General features: G+C 51.1%; 2 protein-coding genes across 5 annotated transcripts; one reads left to right on the forward strand and one right to left on the reverse strand.

Annotated features, from left to right (window-relative positions):
• Positions 1 to 2854: 2854 nt before the first annotated feature.
• On the reverse strand, positions 2855 to 15140 carry UNC5CL (unc-5 family C-terminal like). Of its 3 annotated transcripts, none has more exons than XM_038553985.1 (9): positions 14862 to 15140; positions 10439 to 10736; positions 9622 to 9922; positions 8447 to 8709; positions 7668 to 7769; positions 7331 to 7398; positions 6425 to 6525; positions 6161 to 6274; positions 2855 to 4623 (listed from the first exon to the last, which is right to left on the reverse strand). In XM_038553985.1, exons 2-9 carry the CDS (start codon positions 10596 to 10598, stop codon positions 4407 to 4409), a joined length of 1326 nt encoding a protein of 441 aa, XP_038409913.1. In that variant the 5' UTR covers positions 10599 to 10736; positions 14862 to 15140; the 3' UTR covers positions 2855 to 4406. The 3 variants fall into 3 exon arrangements, with proteins under 3 accessions (XP_038409913.1, XP_038409912.1, XP_038409911.1); XM_038553984.1 differs by having other exon boundaries at positions 10439 to 10883; positions 14857 to 15140; XM_038553983.1 differs by having other exon boundaries at positions 10439 to 10883; positions 14862 to 15139.
• A 501-nt stretch (positions 15141 to 15641) lies between these two features.
• TSPO2 (translocator protein 2) lies at positions 15642 to 19625 on the forward strand. 2 transcript variants are annotated; one of them, XM_038553323.1, is made up of 4 exons: positions 15642 to 15840; positions 18178 to 18370; positions 18762 to 18903; positions 19160 to 19625. In XM_038553323.1, exons 1-4 carry the CDS (start codon positions 15768 to 15770, stop codon positions 19361 to 19363), a joined length of 612 nt encoding a protein of 203 aa, XP_038409251.1. In that variant the 5' UTR covers positions 15642 to 15767; the 3' UTR covers positions 19364 to 19625. The 2 variants fall into 2 exon arrangements, with proteins under 2 accessions (XP_038409251.1, XP_038409252.1); XM_038553324.1 differs by lacking the exon at positions 15642 to 15840 and adding an exon at positions 16897 to 16959.
• Positions 19626 to 22890: the final 3265 nt, after the last annotated feature.

A 22890-nucleotide genomic window follows, 5' to 3' on the forward strand; every position in this document is an offset into this window, starting at 1 on the left:
GAGGGATGTGTGTGGTCATGCTTTATTGAGAAGGTTCTAAGGTCAACAGACTCACACAGGAATCTGCTCAGAGGGTGACTCTTCTTGCGAAGAGAGTTTGCTGCCAGGAACCACAGCACTAATCACACCATAGTGGACATCTGTTGTATTCATAGCTGTCCATTGACTTTTGAGCAGCTTTTTCCCATATTTGGGAATATTTGCTTGCAATGAATCCTACCTCTCCAATATTAAAGTCAGAATCCAAATTTCCAGACTCCTTTGCAGCTAGTATTTGAGAAGTGATCTGAATTCTGACAGTCTTACGTCCCCACTTGAGATATGATTCAAAAATGGGTAGCATGAAGAAGCACTTAGCACATGGAGCTTCCATTTGTGCTGACATGAACAACCCAGAACCTCAGCCTTTGGAGGGCTGGTTCCCAGTTCAGAAGAGGCACTGGTGCTGGCAGAAGTGGCTGTGATCTCATGCTGGGTTCCTGCTACCCAGTGCTCAGTAGTAGCAGCCACAGCAATACTGGTTTCCCCCTTGGGCTGGTTCTATAGCAGAGTTTAGGGTATTGTTCCCGGACACTTTACCTCAACCCTATTTCTCAGCCCTCCAAATGATTGTTTCACCTTCAAGATAAAATCCCCTGTCTACAGTCCTCAACCAGAGTGGATCCTGTTGTCAGCAACTGAGAAGCTACCTGATGTGCTGGGTGGGGAATACCTGACTCTGAATCCATGGCCTCTCCACTACACTGCAGAGTGAGCCTGCAGCAGAGAATCTACCTAGGCTTCATCCTCCATTTCCTTCTTGAGTCAGGTACACACAGGGAGGGGGAAAACCTGCCCTTTCTCTCAGATTTCTCCCATCCCAGGAGCTCCTACAGAACAAGAGTGCTCTTCTTCATTGAATTTTTATAAGCAACATTTTGGGCAAGACAGGTATTCAGTAAATGTTTGATGAATGAATGAGTGAATGGTTAAATTATGATATAGTTATGCCCAGGTGAATCCATAACCCAGACCTGTGCTACTCATTACAGTATCTACAAGGCACACATAGCTCCTGAAGTGTGCTTAGTGCAACTAAGGAACTGAATTTTTATTTTTTTTAAGATTTTATTTATTTATTTATTTATTTATTTATTTATTTAGAGGGAAGGAGAGAGAGAGAGTGCTTGAGTAGAGGGAGGGGAAGAGGGAAAGGAAGAGAAAAGCATGCAGGGCTCAATCCCAGAACCCTGAGATCATGACCTGAGCCCAAATCAAAAGCCCAATATTTAAATGACTGAGCCACCCAGATGCCCTTGAATTCTCATTTTATTTCAATTGATTTAAGTTTTAGCATTTATGCCTAATTTCATTTTCAAAAATTTTTAGCTTGTTTAACTTGTTACACAAGTATACTTTTTCAACCATAAATTTTATGAAAGCTAAATATTGACCGAATATTTCCAACAAAAATTTAACACATGTTCAATACAAATCAGGGTATGCTGTAATTGTAAACTATGTACCAGAGTTCAAATACTTTATGAAAAAAGAATATAAAATATGCCATTAATATTCTTAATATTGATTACATGTGGAAATTATAATACTCTGGACATATTAGTTTAAACAAAATATATTGGCTGACTTTACCTGTTCCTTTTTACATTTGTGTGTGTGTGTGTGTGTGTGATTATTAGAAAACACAGAATCAAATATATGGCTTTCACTACATTTCTGTTGGACACCATGAATCCGTACATTAGTGATAGCATCACTCAGCAGGCAGTTGCGGTGCTGAAGACACAGATTACCTTTGAACCCTAGAGCTTCTAACCCTACAGACCTAGGCCAACCTCCTGCTTATTCCCCTACCCGCTCTAAACGCAACAGAAGGAAGTTTAGGCAGGGGCCTACAACATGTGTAAGAGCAGAAGTCACGAGTTTGGTATTTTAGGAGGCAGGCAGGTGGCCTACCAGAAAAAGGGCCAGAGGTAGGCCACAAGCACTGACCAATGGCTCTATTCAAAAGCAATACACGAAGAAAAATTTCTGAAGTGGATGTCCCCGGGGTCACCAGTGTGACATCTCTGCTCAAGCCCATGGAATCAAAAGAAGGTCCTCAGAGAGCCTCAAACATGGCTGCTTCATTCAAGGGTGAGGAGTCTGAAGCCACGGAGGTTAGAGCTATACCAATTAGCGCTAGAGCCCAGGCTGAGCACTAAGTCTCCTAATGCCCCCTGGAACACACCAGCTCTTGGCTTTGGGAGCTGCAGATACATGCCAAGCAAGTCTGATTGAAGAAAGGAAGGATCCTTCCTCCAGGGACGGGGCAGCCTGACACTTACCCCAAGACTTCCAAGCATCTCTTTCTAGGCACTACTAGCCTATTCTGAGGAACTAGAGCAGGGGCCAGAAGGCATTCTGTCCCAGCAAGGAAAACCCTGTGATTTCTATGCACAATTCCAGAAGACCTGAAACTCTTAAAAGGACTTGTTCCAGGAGAGAGAGAGGAGCACAAAATAAAGATGCCTTGAGCTGGTGTGAAGAGCAAGGAAGAAACTGGGACCCCAGGAGAGAAAGATGCTCTTAGCAGCCCAATCCTGAGCCAAGGAAGTGCGGAAGGCCAAGAGACCAACCAGGAGGGTGGTACACAATGAAAGAGGGAGGAGGGGGAAGGGCCTCATCCTGAGGGCTCACTTCTAACAGAAAGGGAAGTGAGCCTTCCTAATTTCCCAGACAATTTTCATCCTGGAAGCACAGTCTACAAAATGCTTCCCTCCAACCTGCCCCCATAATTTGACCAAACAAAACCATTCATACTCACATCCAAATTTATCAATCTGAGCAAAATACGGTGAGTAACAAAGAAAGGTAATTTTCATATTTTATTATACAATATTGTTTATCACTGAAAAAAAGCTTTAATATCTTTTAATACAAAAGCAAATTGTTAGTGTTGCCAGAGAGATTGCTTGCCTGCCCTTAAAAAAAATCAACACCTGTTTGCAAACAAAAGCACTGCTAGAACTGAGTCAAATCCTTTATTCTCTTTCCAGGCTCCACCCAGCCCACTAATCTCTTTTCTGTACAGAGTCTAACACATAGTAGGCGCTGAATAAATATTTGTTGACTGAATAGCATGTTCTTTCATCCCCATCGTTTATTTCCTGACCCTTGACTGGATCTTGATTCATGGGGTAAAATCCCACCTACCCCTTCCCCTTCCTAGGGTAGCCCAGTGTCCTTTCACTGCCTTTGATACATAACATTGGTTTAGAGACATTGCCTGAGGGGACTGACGGAGGGTTTCAAAGAGTGAAGGAAACCCTTAAAGGCAGGCATGGTGACTCTGTAGAGAGAGAGAAAGGTGCTAAGTCAGAGCAACAGACAGACAGATTCAGGGATCCAGAGGCTACAAGAAATGGTGGCAGCAAAACAAAGTCAGAGAAACCAAAAACTCACACAGTTCCAGATAAAGAGGTAAAAAGGTTGGCCACGAATGTTAATCTTGAAATTTCTTTTCCGTTTTGATGTTTTATTACAGAGATAATGGCAGAGAGAGAGGGAGCCAAGACAAGGATGGGAAGACAGAGAGACAAAGAAGACAAGGGAGACAGGTGAACAGCCAGGCACGGCTGGCTGACCTTGAACTCTGGCCCTCCCTCACACCCACCAGGCTGGGCTCCTTAAGGCCTCAGTACCCATGCTCACTCACGGCAACCACTGGAAGTCCAGACACCATCCCCTTGTCCTCGCCCCCCTCCCCCCCAAAGATGGTTGAGCCACTCTACATGTTGGTACCCTCTCTCCAACATCCTCCATGAAGCCTTCCCACTGCTCCAGCCCACACTGGCTGCCTCCCTCTCGGCTCCTAAAACACATCTGTTCATCCCAAGCCCACATGGCCTAACCACAGGGCACTGCTGTTCTGGAGTTGGCCCTCGGCCCACGAGGGCATCTTGACTCTCACACTGGGAACTGTGAGTTTGTCAAGCTCCACGCCCCATCTCCGCCAGGATTCCCTGGGATACCCAGTCCGATGCTGGGTATCACAAAGCGCTCTGTGAATCCCTGTGCCCCGGCCAATCCCCAAGGAGTGCCAACAGGGCACAGTCCGCTGGTCTGGAAAGAGCTTCTTGGAGCCTGGCCCGCCGGGCCATCTCCTGGGCTCCTGCGCCCCCTGCCGCCCAGGATGGCACCTGTTGGCAGGACCAAGCGGATGGCCAGCGCGGTCCCCACGCACCCGCACCCGGGGAGGCTGGCAACGGCCTCTGGCCTCTGGCCTCACGGTGGCCCCAGGCACCGCCGAGGGTTCCGATGAGATGGGGGGCGCGGCCAGGGCGCCTGCTGCGTTTGCCTTGTGCCCGCCCCATGCCCTGAGCGCTGCGGACAGCATCCCCACCCCAGCCCACCCCCGGGGGCGCTCAGAGCTTCTCGTCCAGCTCCAGGCCCGGATTCTCGTGCGCGCCCCCGCGGAGCGGCGCTGGGCTGCCGCTCAGGCTCAGGTAGTTCTGGATGGCCGAGGCGCAGTCCAGCCGCTCCATGACCGTCATGAGGTAGTGCAGCTCCTGCAAGCTGCCGTTCTGCTCCTCAAACAGCTCCAGGATGGCTGCGGCGGGGCTGCGTTGGCAGGACAGGAACCTGGCCGGGATGCGGGGTGGTGGGTGCTCTGGGGCCAGATCCACCCCCTCCCCGGCTCCGGCCCGCCTCCGGCTCCCACCTGCTCTCCAGGGGGCTGGAGTAGTGGGGAGGGCCCGGAACCTTGAGACCCGAGGTTGTCCTGGCTCAGCGGCTACTTCTCTCTAGACCCGGGGTTCCTCCTTTTCACCCAGGGCTCGGACTAGAGGGCCTCTAAGGGTGCTTCCAGCTCTGACCGTCTGGAATTGCTTTCTCCGGGTCCCCCACCCCAAACACACTGTCCCCTCCTCCTCCCTCTCCCCCAGGCCACCACATCCTGCCCACTGGTGAGGAAGCAGGTGTTCTAAACCATGGCTTCCCCAGAACCCTCCTCTGCTCAAAAACCTTCCAGAGTCTCTTTCCAGTACTAACCAAGCCTGTACTCCGGGTGCTAGGCTCATCCACAACTTGATGGTGCTGGGTTGTTTTTTTGTTTTTGTTTTTGTTTTTCTGCTCTTTGCTCCTAGCTCTCATCCTGAACCTTCCAGCTGTAGGCCTTTTCCTTTCCCACCTTGCACACACCACACCCACAACTAGCTGTGCTACTCCCTCCCAACAGAGTGGCTTCTCCCTACTTCCCTACCACCTCCTCCCTAACGCCCTTTCTAATTCCCACCTGTAGGTGGAAGAGACCATCCTGCAACCCCCAGTTCAGACTTCTGCTCATAGCTACCCCACCTTCTTTATTATTCTTGCTTTAGCTGTTTTGTGTCTCTGTTTTCAACTTGCTATACAACATTGCTATACATGCCTTATTGTATATATACATGTATAATATGCCTTATTATACAATAAGGCATAAAGGGCTCTGCCTTTATCTTAAGCTCTCCGTATCCCTTACTATAGTATGAGTTCCCGGATGCTGGAGCCAGGTCTCATTCATCTTGTATTCCAATGTTTAGCATAGTTTTCCAGAATATAGTGAGTACTTGATAAATGTTTAATATGTAGATGATTTTTAAATCTGCTCTGCTTTCAGCTGGGTCCAGTTCCAGCCCCATCACCTGGGTGAAGTCCCTCCTGACTACTGCACTCACAGTCTGTGTTCTGGAGCTTAGCTCAGAATTGTTCTCCTACTGATTGCTGTTGACAGAGACCATGGTTGCATTGCCCGCATTATTATTAACATTTATTGAATGAACATATGCCAGGCACTCAACTACATGCTTTATCCACATTATCTTATAGTCTGCCTTCTACCCCTCAGGGCACAGCGTGTTAAGCACTCAATATGTACCCACTGACTTACATTTTAATTGATTCATTTTTAAATATTTATTGAGTACCTACTCATGAGCCAGGCATCATTGTAGGTAGTGAGAATATAGTAATAAATAAAAGGAGCTGCTCTATTATGGGGAACAGGGTGGGGCATAGCCATTCCCTAACTTTTAAGTTGACTCCTTGTTTGTGCTATAGTCCTCAAGGTGTCCCAGGAACCCCCACCCTCATGCCAGTACCCCCACCCCGCCGTCCCATCCACAGACTTCGCCCTTCTTACCGGATTTTCATGCCACAGAGCCCCAGGTGGGAGGCCAGCCGACGCCAGTCATTGCCTGTGATGCTGTTTGGTTCCAACAACATCTGCAGCTGTTCAAAGAGCTCTGGAGGCAGCCTGGGGCCAGGGAGGTGGAGTTCTCAGAAGGGAGGATCAGAGAAACCCAGTCTGTTCAACAGGCACCATGAATGGTGTATGCGCCCTGCAGGGCACAGGGGAGGAATCACAAACATCCCTCAGCCAGCAACCCAAGCAACCCCACCTCACCTGTTGCATGGGGGTGGTTGAGAGACAGGGGGAGGCACCGCCCAGGATTCTTCCTCTGATGCCTGGAATCTGAGGATTTCCATGTACTTGGTCTCCAAGCCCTGAGCCAGGAGAGGGTCAGAAATACACTTAGGGATCATGAGACATCCCCTGAGAAGAACCATTCCTCATATCCTTCAGCCTGTCACCCAGAGCTACTCTATCAGGAGATACGGCCCTACCCCACCCAGGATCCCCTCCGCTCTGCTTCCCTGACCCCAGAACTTCCAGCTTTATGTCTGCCTACTGAGTTCTGTGGGAGTTGAGACATGAAGACTAAACAGGTGCACCCTAAGACACCAAAAGTCTGAGTGAGGTCATGGGGCAGGGAAAAGTCAGCCAAACATAGGGAATTGAACTCAGGCACATGTGTCTCCTTCCCTCCATCCTATGGTCCCTCCTTGCAGGTGACAACCTGAGAGGTACTGGCTTATTCTCCACTAAGACGCCTCCACGGTTCCCCAAAGACCCTCAACCCCTCAACTCTTTCCCCTTGGGAGGGTGGGTTTTTTAACCCCCATCCCATCTACTCAAGCCCCCCTCCCTGGTCACCCTCCACACTGAGACAGAACATCATCTCTTAGAGACAGACAGTCAGCCTAGGAAGAACCTGCTTTTCTTTGATGTCCATGTTCCTCTAAGCTAAGAATCTGGGGTTTGACTCTTTTACCCTCCTACTGGATTCATTTATGGACAAAGAGAGTCAGGGATGAAGGGTAAGTTGGAGGCCAGGTGGTCTGGAAGAATGCCATCCACCTGCTTGATTATGTGATCAGGGCCATGCTTACCGGGCACCAGACCCCTCACCCCCTTTGCCCAGGGCTCTCCCAGGCCCTGCCCTTCCTTTGCCCCTCAGCTCCAGCTCACATCCTGGAAGGTGTGCATGGTGACGATGATCTCACTGGCAAGTGCTGAGCAGTTAACGCTTTCACTGGCTACAAAGAGGAGAGGACATGGCAGATAAGAGAGGGAGAAGTCAGGGGAACCCCACAGGCAGGCTTTTGAAATCTGAAGACGTTGGGCAGGACATTCCCTCTTTCTCTCTACAAAGATCAGTTGTGGCTGATCTTTTAGAGAAGGTGTGCATGCATGCCTGACTGGATAAGGAGCTGCAGAGGGGAGGGGAGGGGAAAGCAGGAGAGAAGAGGAGTAGGGGTTGTGGAGAGGGGACAGGGCAGGAGGTGGGCTGGGTCTCCTGGACTACCTGCGTTTCTCCTGAAGCAGAAGGAACGGAAGGGGCACTTTCCGTGCCAGATGTGGAGATGGGGAACCAGCTGGCAGCTGCTCTCGTCCACGTTCTCCCAACCTGGGGAGGAGGCAGAGCAGAGGGCCTCAGAAGCGGGGTCTTCCACAAGTGTTTGAGGAGGGCTTCTCTGCGGCAGGTGTCACGCACGGTGCCGTGGGGAGGGATGAGGCGGGAGTGAAAGTGGGAGGGTGTCTAAAGTGGATGAGAGTCCTCAGGGCGCGGATAGAGACCCTGTGAACAGCCTTCTCCTACCACCACACACCTCCTCCACACACACAGCACACAGACCTTCCGCCTCCCTTCCACTCCCTCCAGGAGCAGCCATGCAGCTGTGCCCCGTCCACGAACCACACGGACGTCCTAGGCTCCATAAGCAAGTGCAGCACCCCATGCCACAGAGAAAGGAGGGCAGAGAAGACTGGGACTCCTCCTAGGACACCAGCCCCAGCCAGGTGGGACAATAAAATCCTCCCCTCCCCTCACCCCACCATACATCCACCTGTCCCCCCACAGAGGGGCCCAGGGCTAAATGGGCCACAGAGGACAGGAATGAGCAGAGCCTGGGGCTCCTGCAGGCAGCAGCAGAAGCCAGAGGTCCCCTTGAAGCTGTTGCCTGCCCAGGAGCCTCCAGAAAAAACCTGAGGTTCCCAGATTTCTCAGCAGGGGGTGGCCCAGGCCCCTCCCTCTCCTAGGGCTCCTTGCTGCCCTGCCCCCCCACCCCGGCCCACCTCCCTCACCCTCAGAGATGTACGTGAGCTTCAGGCACTGGTCCCCTCGGGCCCCTGTGAAGTCAAAGAGTTGGCAGGGCCCGCGCAGACGCCCACCGTGGGGCTGCTCATTGGCCATGGCCCACTGCAGGGCGCACGGTGTGTTGTTGAGAAAGTAGATGCGCAGCTGCAAGTGGGACTGCCCCGGCGCCAGCGGCGAGCAGAACACCGCCAGCTGCAGCCACTTGCGGGCCTCCCGGCCCCTGGGTGCCTCCAGGACACAGGTATAGAGGCTGCAGAGAGAGAGACGGTGACAGGAACTGATACAGGGGACCCTGGGACCCCAGTGTATCTGCCACTTGGCTCCTACTGCTCTAGGAGCCGGGGAGAGTAGAGTGGTCCAGGGCATGTACAGTCCGGCAGGGAGTCAGGCAAGTAGGGGGACGAAGAGTGAGTCACGTCACAGTGACCATCACATGGGGAGAAGAGCCAGCACGCACCCTCCAGCATGGGAGACAGGGAAGGTGGGCTCAGGGCCACTACGCTTCAGAGGGGTCCCAAACATGGCTGGCCCTGCTCTGCTCAGTGGGAAGGAGAGGCAGAAGGGCCTAAGATCCTAGAAAGACAGAGCTAAGGACAGGCATGAGATGGGAGGGGGCTCTTGGAGAACTAGAGGGGATAGGCTGCCCTAGACAGTCCAGGGACAGTCAGGGACAATAGAGACTGACAATTTTTTTTAAAAGATTTTATTTATTTATTTGAGGGAGAGGGAGACCACAAGCAGAGGGGAGGAACAGAGGGAGTGGTAGAAGCAGGCTCCCACTAAGCCTAATGTGGGGCTCAATCCTAGGACTGGGGACCATGACCTGAGCCGAAGGCAGACACTTAATTGACTGAGCCACCCAGGCACCTGAGACAGATAATTTTAGAAAGACAAAGGTGGGGATAGGACAGATTCTTCCAGAAAGAGGGCTGGGGTGGTAGTCATAGACCAGTAGAGAGACTACAGCAGGGTGCATAGTCTTGGACAGGGTTGGAGTGAGACAAACTGCTCTACACACTAGGCCAGTGGGACCAGGAAGGGGACTCGGGGAGAGAAGGGATTTGCAAGCCATCTGGAACAGATCAAGGGGCAGTTCCATACAGAAAGGCGAAGATGAGGCAGACTGAGAAAATGGGCAGCAAGCCCGGGTCCATGGGCCTACCTGAAGTGGGAGAGGTGGATGCGACACTCATCCCGGGAGGTGTGCGCCCCAGGCCGCCCCAGGGGCCTCCAGACCTTGGCATCGAGCAGTGTGGTGTTGCTGCTGTAGGTCCGGGCATGGCTGGGCTCCTGGGCACAGTGCTTGAATGTGAGGGTGCAGGGCTTCAGGAAGGAGGCCCCATGGGGGCCACAGGCCACCACAGGGCTCACCAGCCCCTGTGCTCGGGACAGTGATGGGGCGTCCAACAGGTCCCACACCAGGATCAGTGATACCCGCTCCTGGCGGCCCACAGCCACAGCACCTGGGGAAAACAAGAGCGGTGATGGGCCTGGCAGGCAGGTGCACCCCTACCCCAGAAGGGGCCGGAGGACATGGTGGTGGAGGTGGGACAGGAGCCCAGGAGAGAGGGTGCCTAACACGGCACACAGGGAGGTGGTGTGGAAGGAGAGAAAGACTGTAGGCTGGCTTGTGGTGTAATCCTGAGCAAGTCACCCTACTTTTTTTTTCCGGGGCTGTTCCCATCCCATATGGGATTAGTGGGAATCTATAAGAGGGGCTGTTGCTTCAGACACTTTCCTGTATTGAGAATTGTCATAACACACTGTTTATTACTACCAGGCATTTTACTTCCACCTGTCAGGGAGTTGTCATAAAAATATGTAATCCATCCATCTTTAGAGTCAATAAAGTCATACTAAAAATATAAACAATTTTCAAAATTATGGAGATGTCTATGAACGATGCTCCCTGAGGTGCGATGCCCTTGTCCAACACACAGTGAACAACTAAACGCTGAGGAGGGAGAAGGTGCCCTTACCTGGTGGGATGAGCAGAGAGATGCCCATATCCTGGAGCATCAGGCAGCCGCCACGGTGATCCACCTCTCGAGCCGAGAACACCAACAGCTTGTGCATCAGCTGACGGATGACGGTCTGGCCTTGAGTGGGTGTGTGTAGCTCCTGGTAGAAGGCGGCCATCTCCGGCAGTGTGGCCGGCGGGCACCCTCGTGAGGGCTCGTCTTCTGGCAGGGGAGTGGGGTGGGCCACTGGCTCCTCCTGGCTATCCGGCTTCCAGCAGGCCCCCAGCAGCCGGCGAGGACAGTGCCATCGAAGACACTGGAGCAGAAGGAAGGCGCTCGCCACCGGGACCCCCACCACCAGGAGGAACTGGGCGGGTTGGATGGAACTCTCATGGGAGCACATCCGCCTGGACACTCGTGCTGCCAACTCCCCTGCACCCCTGTGCCAGCCAAGGCCAAGGATCTTGAGGAGGGAAGAGACAATGCCAGGTAAGCCTTTTCAGTGTCACAGAAGCCAGGACTTGGCTTCCAACTGGCTGCAATGAGGGAGCCAATTGTCCTCATTCCAGTGCATCCTCAATTAATACCTTTAATGAAACTTCACCTACCTTTGTCTTCCTCAAGAACTACCATGGCTCCCCATGGCCTAGCACCTCACATTAAACTCCCTGTGGGCAGAAAGAGCTTGGTTTTGAGGTTAGAGGATGCAAATTCAAGTGCTGCCTTGGTCACTGGCTGAGTGAGTTTGTCATATTGTGTACTGTGCCTCAGTGTCTGCATCTGTCAAAATACCCATCTTGATCTTCATAGAGAAATCTTTAAGTGGAAAAGCGAGTTACAGAGAACTAGACATCCTCTGATCTCATTAACGGAAATTCAGAACTTATACAAGTATAGATACATATTTATGTGTGTATATATGTCAATCACAGAGAAAGGTCTGGAGCAACACTATGCAGTAAATGGAGCAACACTATGCACTATAATGGAAGCCCGGGACACCGGGGTGGCTCGGTCAGTTAAGCATCAGCTAGTGATGTCATGATCACTTGACATGATCGGCTTAGGTCATGATCTCCTGAGTCTTGAGATCCAGCCCCGGGCTGAGCTCTGCGCTCAGTGGAATATCTGCTTGGGATTCTCTGCCTTCCCCTCTGCTCCTTCCCCTGCTCTCCCTCTCTCTCTTTCTCTAAAATAAGTAATAAAATCTTTAAACATATATAATTAATCGTTTAAAAAGGTATTAATTATAATGTAATATGATTTATATATAAATATATAATATATAACAGATATTTCTGTATTACTATAAATAATTATTTAATTAATGATTTTAATAATATATTTTATGATTTAATAATATATTTTATGAGGGCACCTGGGTGGCTCAGTGGTTGAGCTTTGGCTCAGGTCATGATCCCGGGGTCCTGGGATTGGGCTCCCTGTGGAAAGCCTGCTTCTCCCTCTGCCTATGTCTCTGCCTCTCTCTGTGCCTCTCATGAATATATAAATAAAATCTTTAAATATATATATATATTATGTATATAACCCAATATATTCAAAATATTGCTTTGAGAGGAAATCAATATAAAATTGCTGAGACATTTCACATTCCATTTTCATACTAAGTCTTTGAAATCCATGCATGTTTTACACTCACAGCACGTGGTAGTTGGGACCTGCTCAGCAGCCACACATGCTAGTCTAGTCATTCCTGTCTGGGGCAAGGCAGGTCTGAGAGGCCACGCTCCAAACTATTCCCACCAGTCACTACTGAAACAGCAGAAAACTGAGAGGTATGAACTAGGACTTTTAATTTTCTTAAACCCTTTTTTCTGTCTTTGAATGTTTTCACCCCAGGCGTGTATTTTATATTAACTTCGTCATTCTTTTGAAAAGCTATCAAAAGTTAAAAAATAATTACTGCTCGGAGTGATTGTGAGGATGGCATGCCATCATGGGAAAAGCACTTGTAGATGATAGAGCACTGCCCAGATATGTTTCTTTATTTATGCCCCATCTACTGCCAGAAAGGTCAGAAGGCAGCACACAGGGACATGTGAAATAGAACAGGAGTAACAAAGTTACAGAAGGAAGCAAAAAGAGAAAGAAAACGAAAGGTGAGAGCCTCCAGGGAGGCTGGAAGGAGGCAGGGCAAAGCAGGCACTGGCTGCTTGCTCACCTGGTTACCAGCGGGGCCCTCCAATTGGGACCTGGCCCTTCCAGCAGCTTCCAGACAGTTGCCAGACCTTTCTCAGGCCCTCCAGAGTCTCCCGCCCTCATTCTACATTAATTTCCAACGCCCTACACCCCTGCCAGGCTGGGATCCTCACACCCAGCTAATTCCAGCCTCTGGCCTTTGCTCCCACTGTTCTCCCCACCTGCCTCACCTGCCCACCTGGCCCCCCTCCTGCTCAACAGCACCTCCCAGTGGCTCACCAACACTTGACACTCTCACCGGCTGCCATTCCACCCTACCGACTCTTGACTGTGCTGTCACACGTGATTTTCCCACTCAGGTGAACATTTTCCGAGCACCAGCTGTGTACCTCGCAAGTTCAGTCTTGACAAGGATGATGTCTTAGGCAGCTGTCAGGAAGCTTCGGAGGGAATATGATGCATTCCCTCGGTAGCCGAGTTCTGTGTAGTAATATCCTCTTTCAAAACCCTCAGGGTCCCCATGGCTAATCCCCTAGGCTCTGTGCTAGAGAAGCTTCTGGCATTCATTCCTCCCTACTCCCTTTGCTCATACCCTGACCGGGAGCTGAGGCCTCGCCTCAGTCCTCCAGCTCGATCCATGCTTCCTCAAGGAAACCCAAGCCCCTTTCCTTAGGTTCTCCTAGACAGGGGCAGAAACTCCTCTGTATCCTTAGGATTAAGGACTGGCGTGGGATCTCTTCCCTCACCGCCCCACCCCCGTGTCCCCATTGAAAACGTAGACAGGAAGGAAGGTTTGGCGTTGATCCTTTTGCCTTAAAACGCATCTCTGCAAAATGCAGCTGCCTGCTTCAGCCAAGCCCTTTGCAGGGCACACGAGTGAAGTGGGTGAGTTGCTGCTGCCCTACATCTGGTGGGAGAGGTGACTGGAGCAACCGGCGTCCTTCATGGGGCTGGCATTCCTTTTGGTTCGTCCACATGAAAAGATAATTGGAATTATAACTGCAATGATATTGACTATCATTTATGGAGCTCTGCCCTATGCCACTGTGTTGGAGCATTCTGTGGGCCCCTCTCATTTGATCTTCCGAGTAGCCTTGTGAGCTAGGTGTTATTTTTATCTCCATTTCCCAGGTAAGGAAGCCAAGTTTTCTCCCCACCGTGGGACATATGGGAGGTTATTATGCTACATCTGAAGGCTGAGGGAAGGATGAACTGGAATGACAACCATGTTCTAGAAACACTACCTTTCTCTCCTTATCTCCCTCCCTCCATCCCCCGCCCAGGGCTCTTTTCCTTTCCACTTCTAGAGAAAGTGAAGTAGGAAGAAAAAGAAACAAAAATAAAAATATGGAAAGACTCAAAAGGCACATCTTGGGTTCCACAGTATGTGACGTCCCCCAACCCCCGCCTACAAAGGCACCCATGGCAGGGGACGTGCTAGCTAGTATGAACGACAGGAGGGACTCTGCTCTATTTCTATAGCAACAACCTTTCTGGGGCCTCCAAAGACCAGAGTCCAAATCCCCTCCACCCCACTGGGTGGCACAGCAGAATCTCCCTGCCCAGCCTCCCAACCTGAACAGCTGGCATATTATTCCCCAAGGCCCCGAGGGGCCTCGCATGAGCAACCCATTCATTAACTCTCCCCTAGCTTGGTCCCCTTCCTCCCAGGCTGATACCTCTACAAGCTGCTCGGCCCTCACTCCATCCTCCCCCTAACCCCAGGGGGAGGAAAGATGCCAAATCTACAGCAAGGCAACCAGCTAGACCTTCCCAAACCCATGCCTTCCTCTTTACTACCCATGGCTCCTGTCTGTCTTGCCCTGACCGCAGATTATCTAGGTAGCCGGTCCCCAAGACAAGGGTCCTTTAGAATGCTACCATCACCTGTCCATCAGGAGTTGCCTCCTCTACCACAAAGATCTGGGTTCCTGCTGCAAAGTTCTTCTGTTCATGTCCTTTGAGGCAACTGTCAGCCCTCGTCCCACATCACTGCTTCTTACCATGCCTACTCAGGCCCTGCTAGGTCTCCTTACTGAGACACATACAAAATACCAGGATGAATGAGTCCAAACCTGGCATGGGCAGCATTCATCAGCAGAGGCTACATTTTTATAGTGCATACCACCGTCTCCTGGGTCCTCACACCCACTGGGCACTTGCCCTCTGCCATCTCCGCCTCCAGCCTGGATAAGCTGGCCTGGCTCCTCCCCTCAGCCTGAAGTGGCTCCATTGCAATGCCCACCCCACCCCCAGCTGCCCTAGGGGGTATTCACCTTACCGTGGAGGTACTCCCAGAGGCTGCTGGCTTATCCAGGAACAGCAGTTCCTTCTGAGAGACAGAGAGGTCACCCAGACCCGGTCACCAGGCCAGCAGACAAGTGAAGGTGGGCGGGGAATCTGGGCAGGAGTGGCCCAGAGCTTCCTGGCAATGACCTGCCTCCCAGCGCCCTACAGAGGGGTGGGGGAGTCTGTCTCTGTCTATTGGCAAAGTCCAGCCAAGGCGGGGGAGTAGCTGAGGATCCCAGAAGTCCGGGAACTCACCAGTCTGGGTCTGGAAGGGAGGGGACAGAGAAAACCTGGGTACACGTGAACCCCTCCCCTGCAGTGAGTGCCCTCTGCTGGTGGGTGGCTGCCCCAGCCAGAGGCTAGAGAAAGAGCAAACAGTGGCAAGGAGGGAGCCCTAACAGGAGCTTCTCAAACTGCAGAGTGCACAGGAACCATAGAAGGGGTCAGGTGAAAAGGTGGGCTCTGACCCCATGGGTCTGAGCTTGGGCGTGAGATTCTGAGTCTCTAAGAAGCTCCCGGCTGACACCAATGCCGCTGATCTAGGAGCTTAGACAATGTCTAGCTGCACCCCTTTTCTCTGCCCCCACACAGAGATGAGAGGAGGCACTGAGCGAGTTAACAACTCACAGGGTGCTGGCACCATCAGGGTGTTCCCCTATCTGCTCCCTGCCCACACTCAGAGTTGGCAGGAACCCTGTGCTTTGGGGAGAGCAGACTTTGGGCTATTTGCCAGCCTGAGTCCTTTCATAGAAATTCTGCCTCAGAAAGATAGTGCCACTGGAATGAAAGATCCCTGCAAAGATGGATTTTTCCCCCCGGCTGTTTGCTGTTGTACTCTTAGCTCCTGGTACAGCCTGGACCATAGCAAGTATTCAATAAAGACTTGTTGAATGAATGCATGGACCGGCTCCAAGAAAAGAGGCTCCTGACATTGAACCCAGGTGACTCACCTAGGGGCTGTGTACTCTCAGGTGAGTTACTCAACCCCTCTGAGCCTCCTTTCCCTTGTCTGACACATGCAGACAGTACGATCTACCACAGGAGGGAAAAGCATTGTCATTATCTGAGCTAACGACTGGAAAATGCTCGCCACAAAATGGATACCCAGCGAGTGGTAACTGTTGTTTCCGCGGGCTGGCCTCCCACGGTGGAGGACCTTGGTGAACTCCCCAGCCCCCCAGTTATCATCTCACAGAAAATAAGTAACTGCCACCGCTTTCATCTCAGTTAATGATTGTCCAGCCTCTTGTCCCTGGCTGCAACCCCCTCCCCTCGGCTGCCTTCCCCTGGGTAGAAGCCAGAGGAGGGGATAAACACTTCCCAGGGGTGCCTGGGTCCCCAGAGTGGGGAGATGGAACAAAGGAACGGTGGAGAGCAGCCCAGCTGCGAAGGGGACCTCATGAGGAAAGGATGGGCAAGAGAGAGGTGCTCAGAACTTTAATAGAGACAAAAAGGGCGGGTGTTAGTCTTTGCTGGACAAGACTAATAGGAGTCTGAGTCACACAAGAGGCTGCTTTCTCCTCTGAGTCAGGAAGTTATAGGGGTTTGTGAACATCTGTCAAGCTCAAGTTCTAAGCCTGGAAGGGCTATGCCAACTAGGCTATAACCAGAGGCTGCATCCATGTATCACGAACTCATTTCCAAAGCTGCTGGTGCTTGCTTCACTTGGGAATAATCCCAGCTACAGGAAGGTCCTGGGGAAATCTGAGGGTCTCCACCACCCCAGGGACACAAAACCGGTTCATTGGATGTGACCACCACAGGCTTCTATAGGCATGTAGCCTGGGGCTGAGCTGGCCCAGGAGATCCGGGTCTCAGAGGGCCAGAGCCACAACTGTTCCATCAAGGGGCCCGCCCCCATCCAGAAGCCAGGTCTAGCAAACCAGGGAGACCTCTCCCAAAAGGAACCCTTCAGAGCCATGCAGACGGGCACCTGCACTCCCTGGCTAGTGCCAGCCACCACCCTTGTCATTGGACAAAGGCAGGCCAGATAGGAGCCTCACCCCACCCTTCTCTCGTCCCCCACCCTCCTCTGCCTCACACATAACGGATATCATCGGGCACTCTGCATGGGAGGTGTGCTGCCTGAGGTAAGGGGAATGCAGGCCTGGGGAAAAGAAGGTACCAGAAGGGTAGAACAGAGGAGAAAAGAGGACAGGGGTGGGAGGAGCCTCCAACACTGGACATAAAAACAGAAAGAGAGAGAGACAAGAAGGCAGAAGATGAACAAATAGACAGTGAGGACCAGAGAAATATAGAGATGCACGGGCAGGCAGGCTAGTCAGCCCTGTCCCCAGAACCTCCAGGATGTGGACAGGGGCCCTTGACAGGGAAGGCTGAACTAGGCAATCATTCCGGGACACTGAGAATTACCGCCTCTGTCTTCCTTGCATTCCTGGCAGTCATGGAGAGGAGGCTGAAATATCATGCACAAATAGGGATGATATGGGGTAGGGGCCTTGGCTGGAGGAGGGTCTGTGCTTGTCTCACGTGCCAGCAACATCCAAAGCAACACGAGTGTGGCAGCTTTCTAATCAATGACCAGGCAGTTGCTTCCTTGAGAAGTCAGACCGCCAGAAAGCTGGGCACTTATGTTTGTGGTTCTGTCCCTTCAGAGGTAGAGATATGGAGGAGGGACCTCCTCAGCCCCTGAGGGGCAGGCAAGACCTAAGGCTTCACAGAAAGGAACCACATGTCAATCAGCTAAGTTCGAATTCAGGCAGCAGCTCAGGCGGGGTGGGCCTCTTGGGTCTGCCAGTCTGGTGTATCGAGATAAGCCTGGGGGCAGATGGGCTGCCCCATTCTTGACTGGAAAAGACCCCCGGAGATCTCTGGCTCTTGTCTTTCTGCACACGGTCCTTCTAGGGGGGTTATATCAGCTTGGCTGAGTACAGTATAAGGCAGCGTCCCCATCAAGGGCCTGCTATGTTACTGACCAAGTGCCACCGACTACAGGAGGCAGAAAAGATTGGTCATACCTGGACCTGAACTCTAGGAGTCAGATACATGCCGGGGGAAGGGAGCCTTTCACTCAGAAGTTATCAATACTAGACAGTATCTTCTGAGGGCCAACTGGGTGGTATGGAGAAAAGAAGTCCGTGGAAGCCAGAGAAAGGACAAGGCAGTATGGGCTCCTAAGAGCAGGATGGGAGCTGACCCAAGGTGAGGAGAATGGTGTCTATTACTAGACCTCTCATGAGGGGCTCAGGCCAGCAAATAGTGTCATGTAGGAGGTAGATACAGTCAAGCAGACACAGGAAGATGACTAAGAGGGAGGCCCACCACTAGCGTGTTGTTTGCCTTCCTAGATTTTGCCTCTGTGAGGGGAATGCAGCCTCAAGGTGCCATCTTTGTGGCCCTTCCCCACCTGGGGCCCATCCTGGTCTCGCTGCTCACTCGTCATCGGATGATCCGTTGGTATGACATTCCAAAGAAGCCGCCCTGGTGCCCACCTCACAAAGTCTTGTTGGCAGGGTGGATAACCATCTACTTTGTCATGGGGTGAGCACCCACTTCTCATACCACGGCCCTGGTGCCTGCTAGGGTGGGGCCCCCATACCTGAACTACTGCTGCATTCTGGCCTCCTCAGGGATGGCATGCCATCTCGCCTTCTCTGGAGGGGTCCCGTCTGTGCCTGCCTAGGATTCCAGCCAGAAGGGTAGAGGAATCCTCTCCCTTGTTCCTCTCCCTCTCCATGATTCTCTGTTGTTTCCTTCACCTCACCATGCCCAGCTCCTCCCTGCCGGCACTCAAGTGAGGCCTAGACACTCTTGTTCCCATTTTGGCACACAGGGCTTCCTTTTGGTAACCAAGCATCCTTATGCCAGAGGACTTCCTTCATTTGCTGTGAAACACCCTCCCTCTTAGTGCCCTGCCACCATCTCTCCACAGCTATGCCTCCTACCTGGTATGGAAGGACCTGGGAGGGGGCTTTGGGCGGCCCCTGGCCCTGCCTCTCGGCCTCTATGCTGTGCAGCTCGCCGTCAGCTGGGCTGTCCTGATCTTCTTCTTTGCAGCCCACGCCCATGGTCTGGTAAGGCCTGCAGTGTTCAGCAGCGGGAGTAGTGTAGAAGGAGGTGAGACCCCCGGGCCCCCAGAGCAGATAGCGCAGGAGGCCACTCGAGTGTAGGCAGGTAACAGGTGGGCAGACTTCTGCGAGCTCCGGTTGGGTGCCCAGCTCTCAGGCACTTGGCTCACCAGGGCCAGAGCTCTGCAGAGAGGCCGAGGGCACAGTTCTCAGGGCAGCCTGCCTGACCATCCTGCTTGTCTGCCCCCCTACCCCCACCCAGGCCCTGCTGCACATGCTGCTGCTCTACGGGCTGGTGGTAAGCACAGCCCTGATCTGGCATCCCATCAACAAGCTGGCTGCCGTGCTCCTGTTGCCTTACCTGGCCTGGCTCACCGTGACCGCTTCTATCGCCTACCACCTGTGGAGGGACAGCCTCTGTCCGAACCACCACCAGCCTCTGCCCATGGGAGAGAAGAGGGACTGAGGCCCCAGGGACAGGAGAGGAGGGAGGATGGCAAGGTAGGGGTAGAAGAGAACGCCAGTGGGGGCATGGGACTACTGGGGGGAGAGGGAAAGGGGGAGGGGGGACCAGGGATTGATGAATCCCTGAAGATGACTCGGCCCAATGTGGTCACTGTCCTAGGTCCCCTGGTGCCAATTTCCATTCGATTTCAGAAACAGGAAAGGGAAGGGGAAACTTATTTTATACTTAATATAAATTAATAAAACCCTTTACTAACTTTAAAGGTATGATGTGAAGTGCATATCTGTGTACATGATGTCTATGGCTGCAGAGTAGTGCAGACCTGTCCATGCATGTGGGAGTGCATGTCCCTGAAAACACCAACCTGTGCATCAAGGGATTGGCGGGCACAAGGTCTCTGCTCCAATCATGCACCCTCCACACCTTCCCAATAAAGCTGAGATATTCAGGACTTAGATTTTCAGTTACCTGGAACACAAAGTCTTTTTGAAGAATTCTATAAAAGCAAAACAGAGGGGCACCTGGGGGGTTCAGTGGTTGAGCAGCTGCCTTCAGCTCAGGTCATGATCCCGGGGTTTTGGGATCAAGTCCCGCATCAGGCTCCTCTGCTTGTGTCTCTGCCTCTCTCTCTCTCTCTCTCTCATGAATAAATAAATAAAATCTTCAAAAAAAAAAAGCAAAACAGAAAAGTAGATAAAATAAAAAGATCTGAAATATACATGTCAGGTTTATATACTACATTTTATTATAGAATATTTTAATGTTATTTCATTGGATTTTAATTAATATATAGTAATAACAATATCATATATTATAGTTATAATAATATTACACTGTTATATACAATATATTATATATTATATATGTCATATCAAGACCTTATGTGATTATCTCTGATAAGGAGGATTATAGATCGTTTTTGTTTCATACTTTTTTACTGTTAATTTTTTTAAGTCAATTAATGACTATTATAATAAGAGAAAAAATGGAGAAAAAGAGATGAATGCCTCAGTGCTGACAAGTGAGCAGGAGCTTTCAGTAGGAGATTCTTATCCAGACTTCTCTCTTCCCACATCTTCTCATTGGCTGCCTTATTTTGGACTCTTCCCTCCTATTGTTTTCATCTCCTCTTGTTTCCAGGCCCCAATGGTAGCAAGGGTAACAGTGATTGCCCCTGGGGCTGCAACCCCAAATACCAAATAAGGTCAGCTAGAAGTCCCAGACACCTTGCATAGGAGCTTTTAAAAACATTGACCATTCTCTAGGGGTGCCTGGGTGGCTCAGTTGGCTAAGCATCTGCCTTTAGCTCAGGTCATGATCTCAGGGTCCTGCGATCCAGCCCCACATCAGGCTCCCTGCTGCTGCTGGAGAGTCTGCTGCTCCCTCTGTCCCTTCCCCTGCTCATGGGCTCTCTCTCTCACTCCTTCTCTTTCTCTCTCTCCCTCTCAAATAAATAAATAAATAAATAAATAAATAAATAAATAAATAAATAAATAAAATCTTAAATATATATATGCCAGTCTCTAGGGATGGAGCTGAGCATCAGTGTTTTTAAAACTCCCCAGGGCGTCCTGCAGCCCACCTGAGAACCACTGCTGAGTGCATAGCAGAGCCACTGGGGAGCTTATTAAAAAGGCCTGCTCTGTAGACCCCACCCATGACCTAAGAATCAGAACTTTTGAGGTAGGCTCCAGGCATCTTTAGACTTAACAAGCTCCCAGCACTGGTGTCAGCTGTCACTACAATTGGAGAGCTCCAGGTATGGATGGTTTCTCAGGGCTCTTTTCACCTTGACAACCTGTTTCCGTGTGCTGAGTTCTGGGTGGAGAACCAGCTATGACCTGTGTGGGCTAAGGACCACACAGGGAGAAGCCAGACGGACATCATCATTCAAGGAGACTGGCTCTTTCTGGAGCTCACCGAAGAACAAGAAGGAATCTGCATCCTCCCTGCCTCCAGAAAGGACATGCTCTGCCCGGCAAGGCAGCTCAGGTACCCCCACCTTTGTGTCCCCAGTCCCAGTGCAGCCCAGGGCACAGAGCTGGTGTTCATATGTATTTATTGTTTGGATAAATGAATACTTTGTCCCATTAAAAGAAATGTTGACCAGCACCCTACCAACACCTGCAGACAACTCTGCACCCATTGACAAAGCCTATGTTTGGGGAAGAGAAGGATATGAATAGTTTTTGACACGTCTCAGGTGGTTCTAATGTGCAGCCTGGGTGAAATAGCTACCAGCATGGTTCTCAAAGTGTGGCCCAGTGGCCCCCTAGGGCAGCTGTTAAAGGCAGATGCTTGAAGGCCTGGACTCCAGACCTGTGCCAGACCCACAGAATCAGACCATCTTGGGGAACGAAGGCCATATGGTGCAGTGCTTTGCAGTTCTGGCCCAGTCTACTTCACTGTCTGTGCTTCATTTTCCTCACCTGTCCAATGGGGCCCTCCTGGAATTGTCTGGAAGAAGAGATGGGGTAATGAGTAATAAGATGTCTGGCACAGAGGTAGTACTTGATACCTGTTAGCTGTTCTAGGAGAGAAACCCAGAGGCCACCTGTTCACTAAGCACACGTGGTTCTGATTCACACTGAAGTTGGAAACTCATCTTGCTGCACAACCCCCAGCAGTATTTCCCTAACTTCCTAAGAGCCAGGAGAGTGAGTGACCTCCTTCTCAGGTCTATGGGCTAGCCTGACCAGTGTCACACTCACAAAATGACTGGCTTTTGATGTCGCACGTTCAGGTGGATATTGTCTTCATCTCAATCAAATTTTCTAAAGCTGCTTTTAGTTGAATTTCTAACTTCATTTAAAGTCACCAGTTGACTTTAGACAAGTGAGCACCCCAGAATTATTTGACATTATCATCATCTCAAATAGGCAGTATAAATATTTGCTACTAATTTTGTGTTGCCAGCTAGTTCTACAAGTTCAATTGATGCTCCAAGAAGAGGAGAGTCAGCCCAAGCACATTGCATGACTTTGCCCTCCCCAGTGCAAGCTGATCCACAAACCCAAGCATCCAGATACCTCCAGTTTTAGACACTTGGCTCTAGAAGAAAGCTAGACAAAACTAACAAAACTGCCTGATAGGGATGAGTCAAACTAAGGGGCTTCCTGTCTTTGAACAAAAACAGCCAGAAAGGACAGGACTTCTCAAAGTCGCCCTTAAAATTCCCTTCTGCAGGGGTGCCTGGGGGAGCTCAGTCAGTTAAGCATCTGACTCTTGATTTCGACTCAGGTCATGATCTCAGTCAGGGTCATGAGATTGAGCCCTGAGTCAGGCTCCACACTCAGTGTGGAGTCTGCTTGTCCTTCTCCCTCTGCCCCTTCCCACATCACACGTTTTTTCTCTCTCTCAAATGAAAGAATAAATAAAATATTTTTTAAAAAATTCCCTTCTGCACCACTCCTTGGATTCCTGGGTGGGAACCTTTAATCCCTCAGTCTCTCAATCTGCCTGACCCCTTGTCCTTACTTACCCTATCGCACCTCCCAGTTCTGAGCCCCACCCGAAGCACACACTGC

Source organism: Canis lupus, chromosome 12 (genome assembly GCF_011100685.1).
Source record: "Canis lupus familiaris isolate Mischka breed German Shepherd chromosome 12, alternate assembly UU_Cfam_GSD_1.0, whole genome shotgun sequence".
Lineage (NCBI taxonomy): Eukaryota > Metazoa > Chordata > Mammalia > Carnivora > Canidae > Canis > Canis lupus.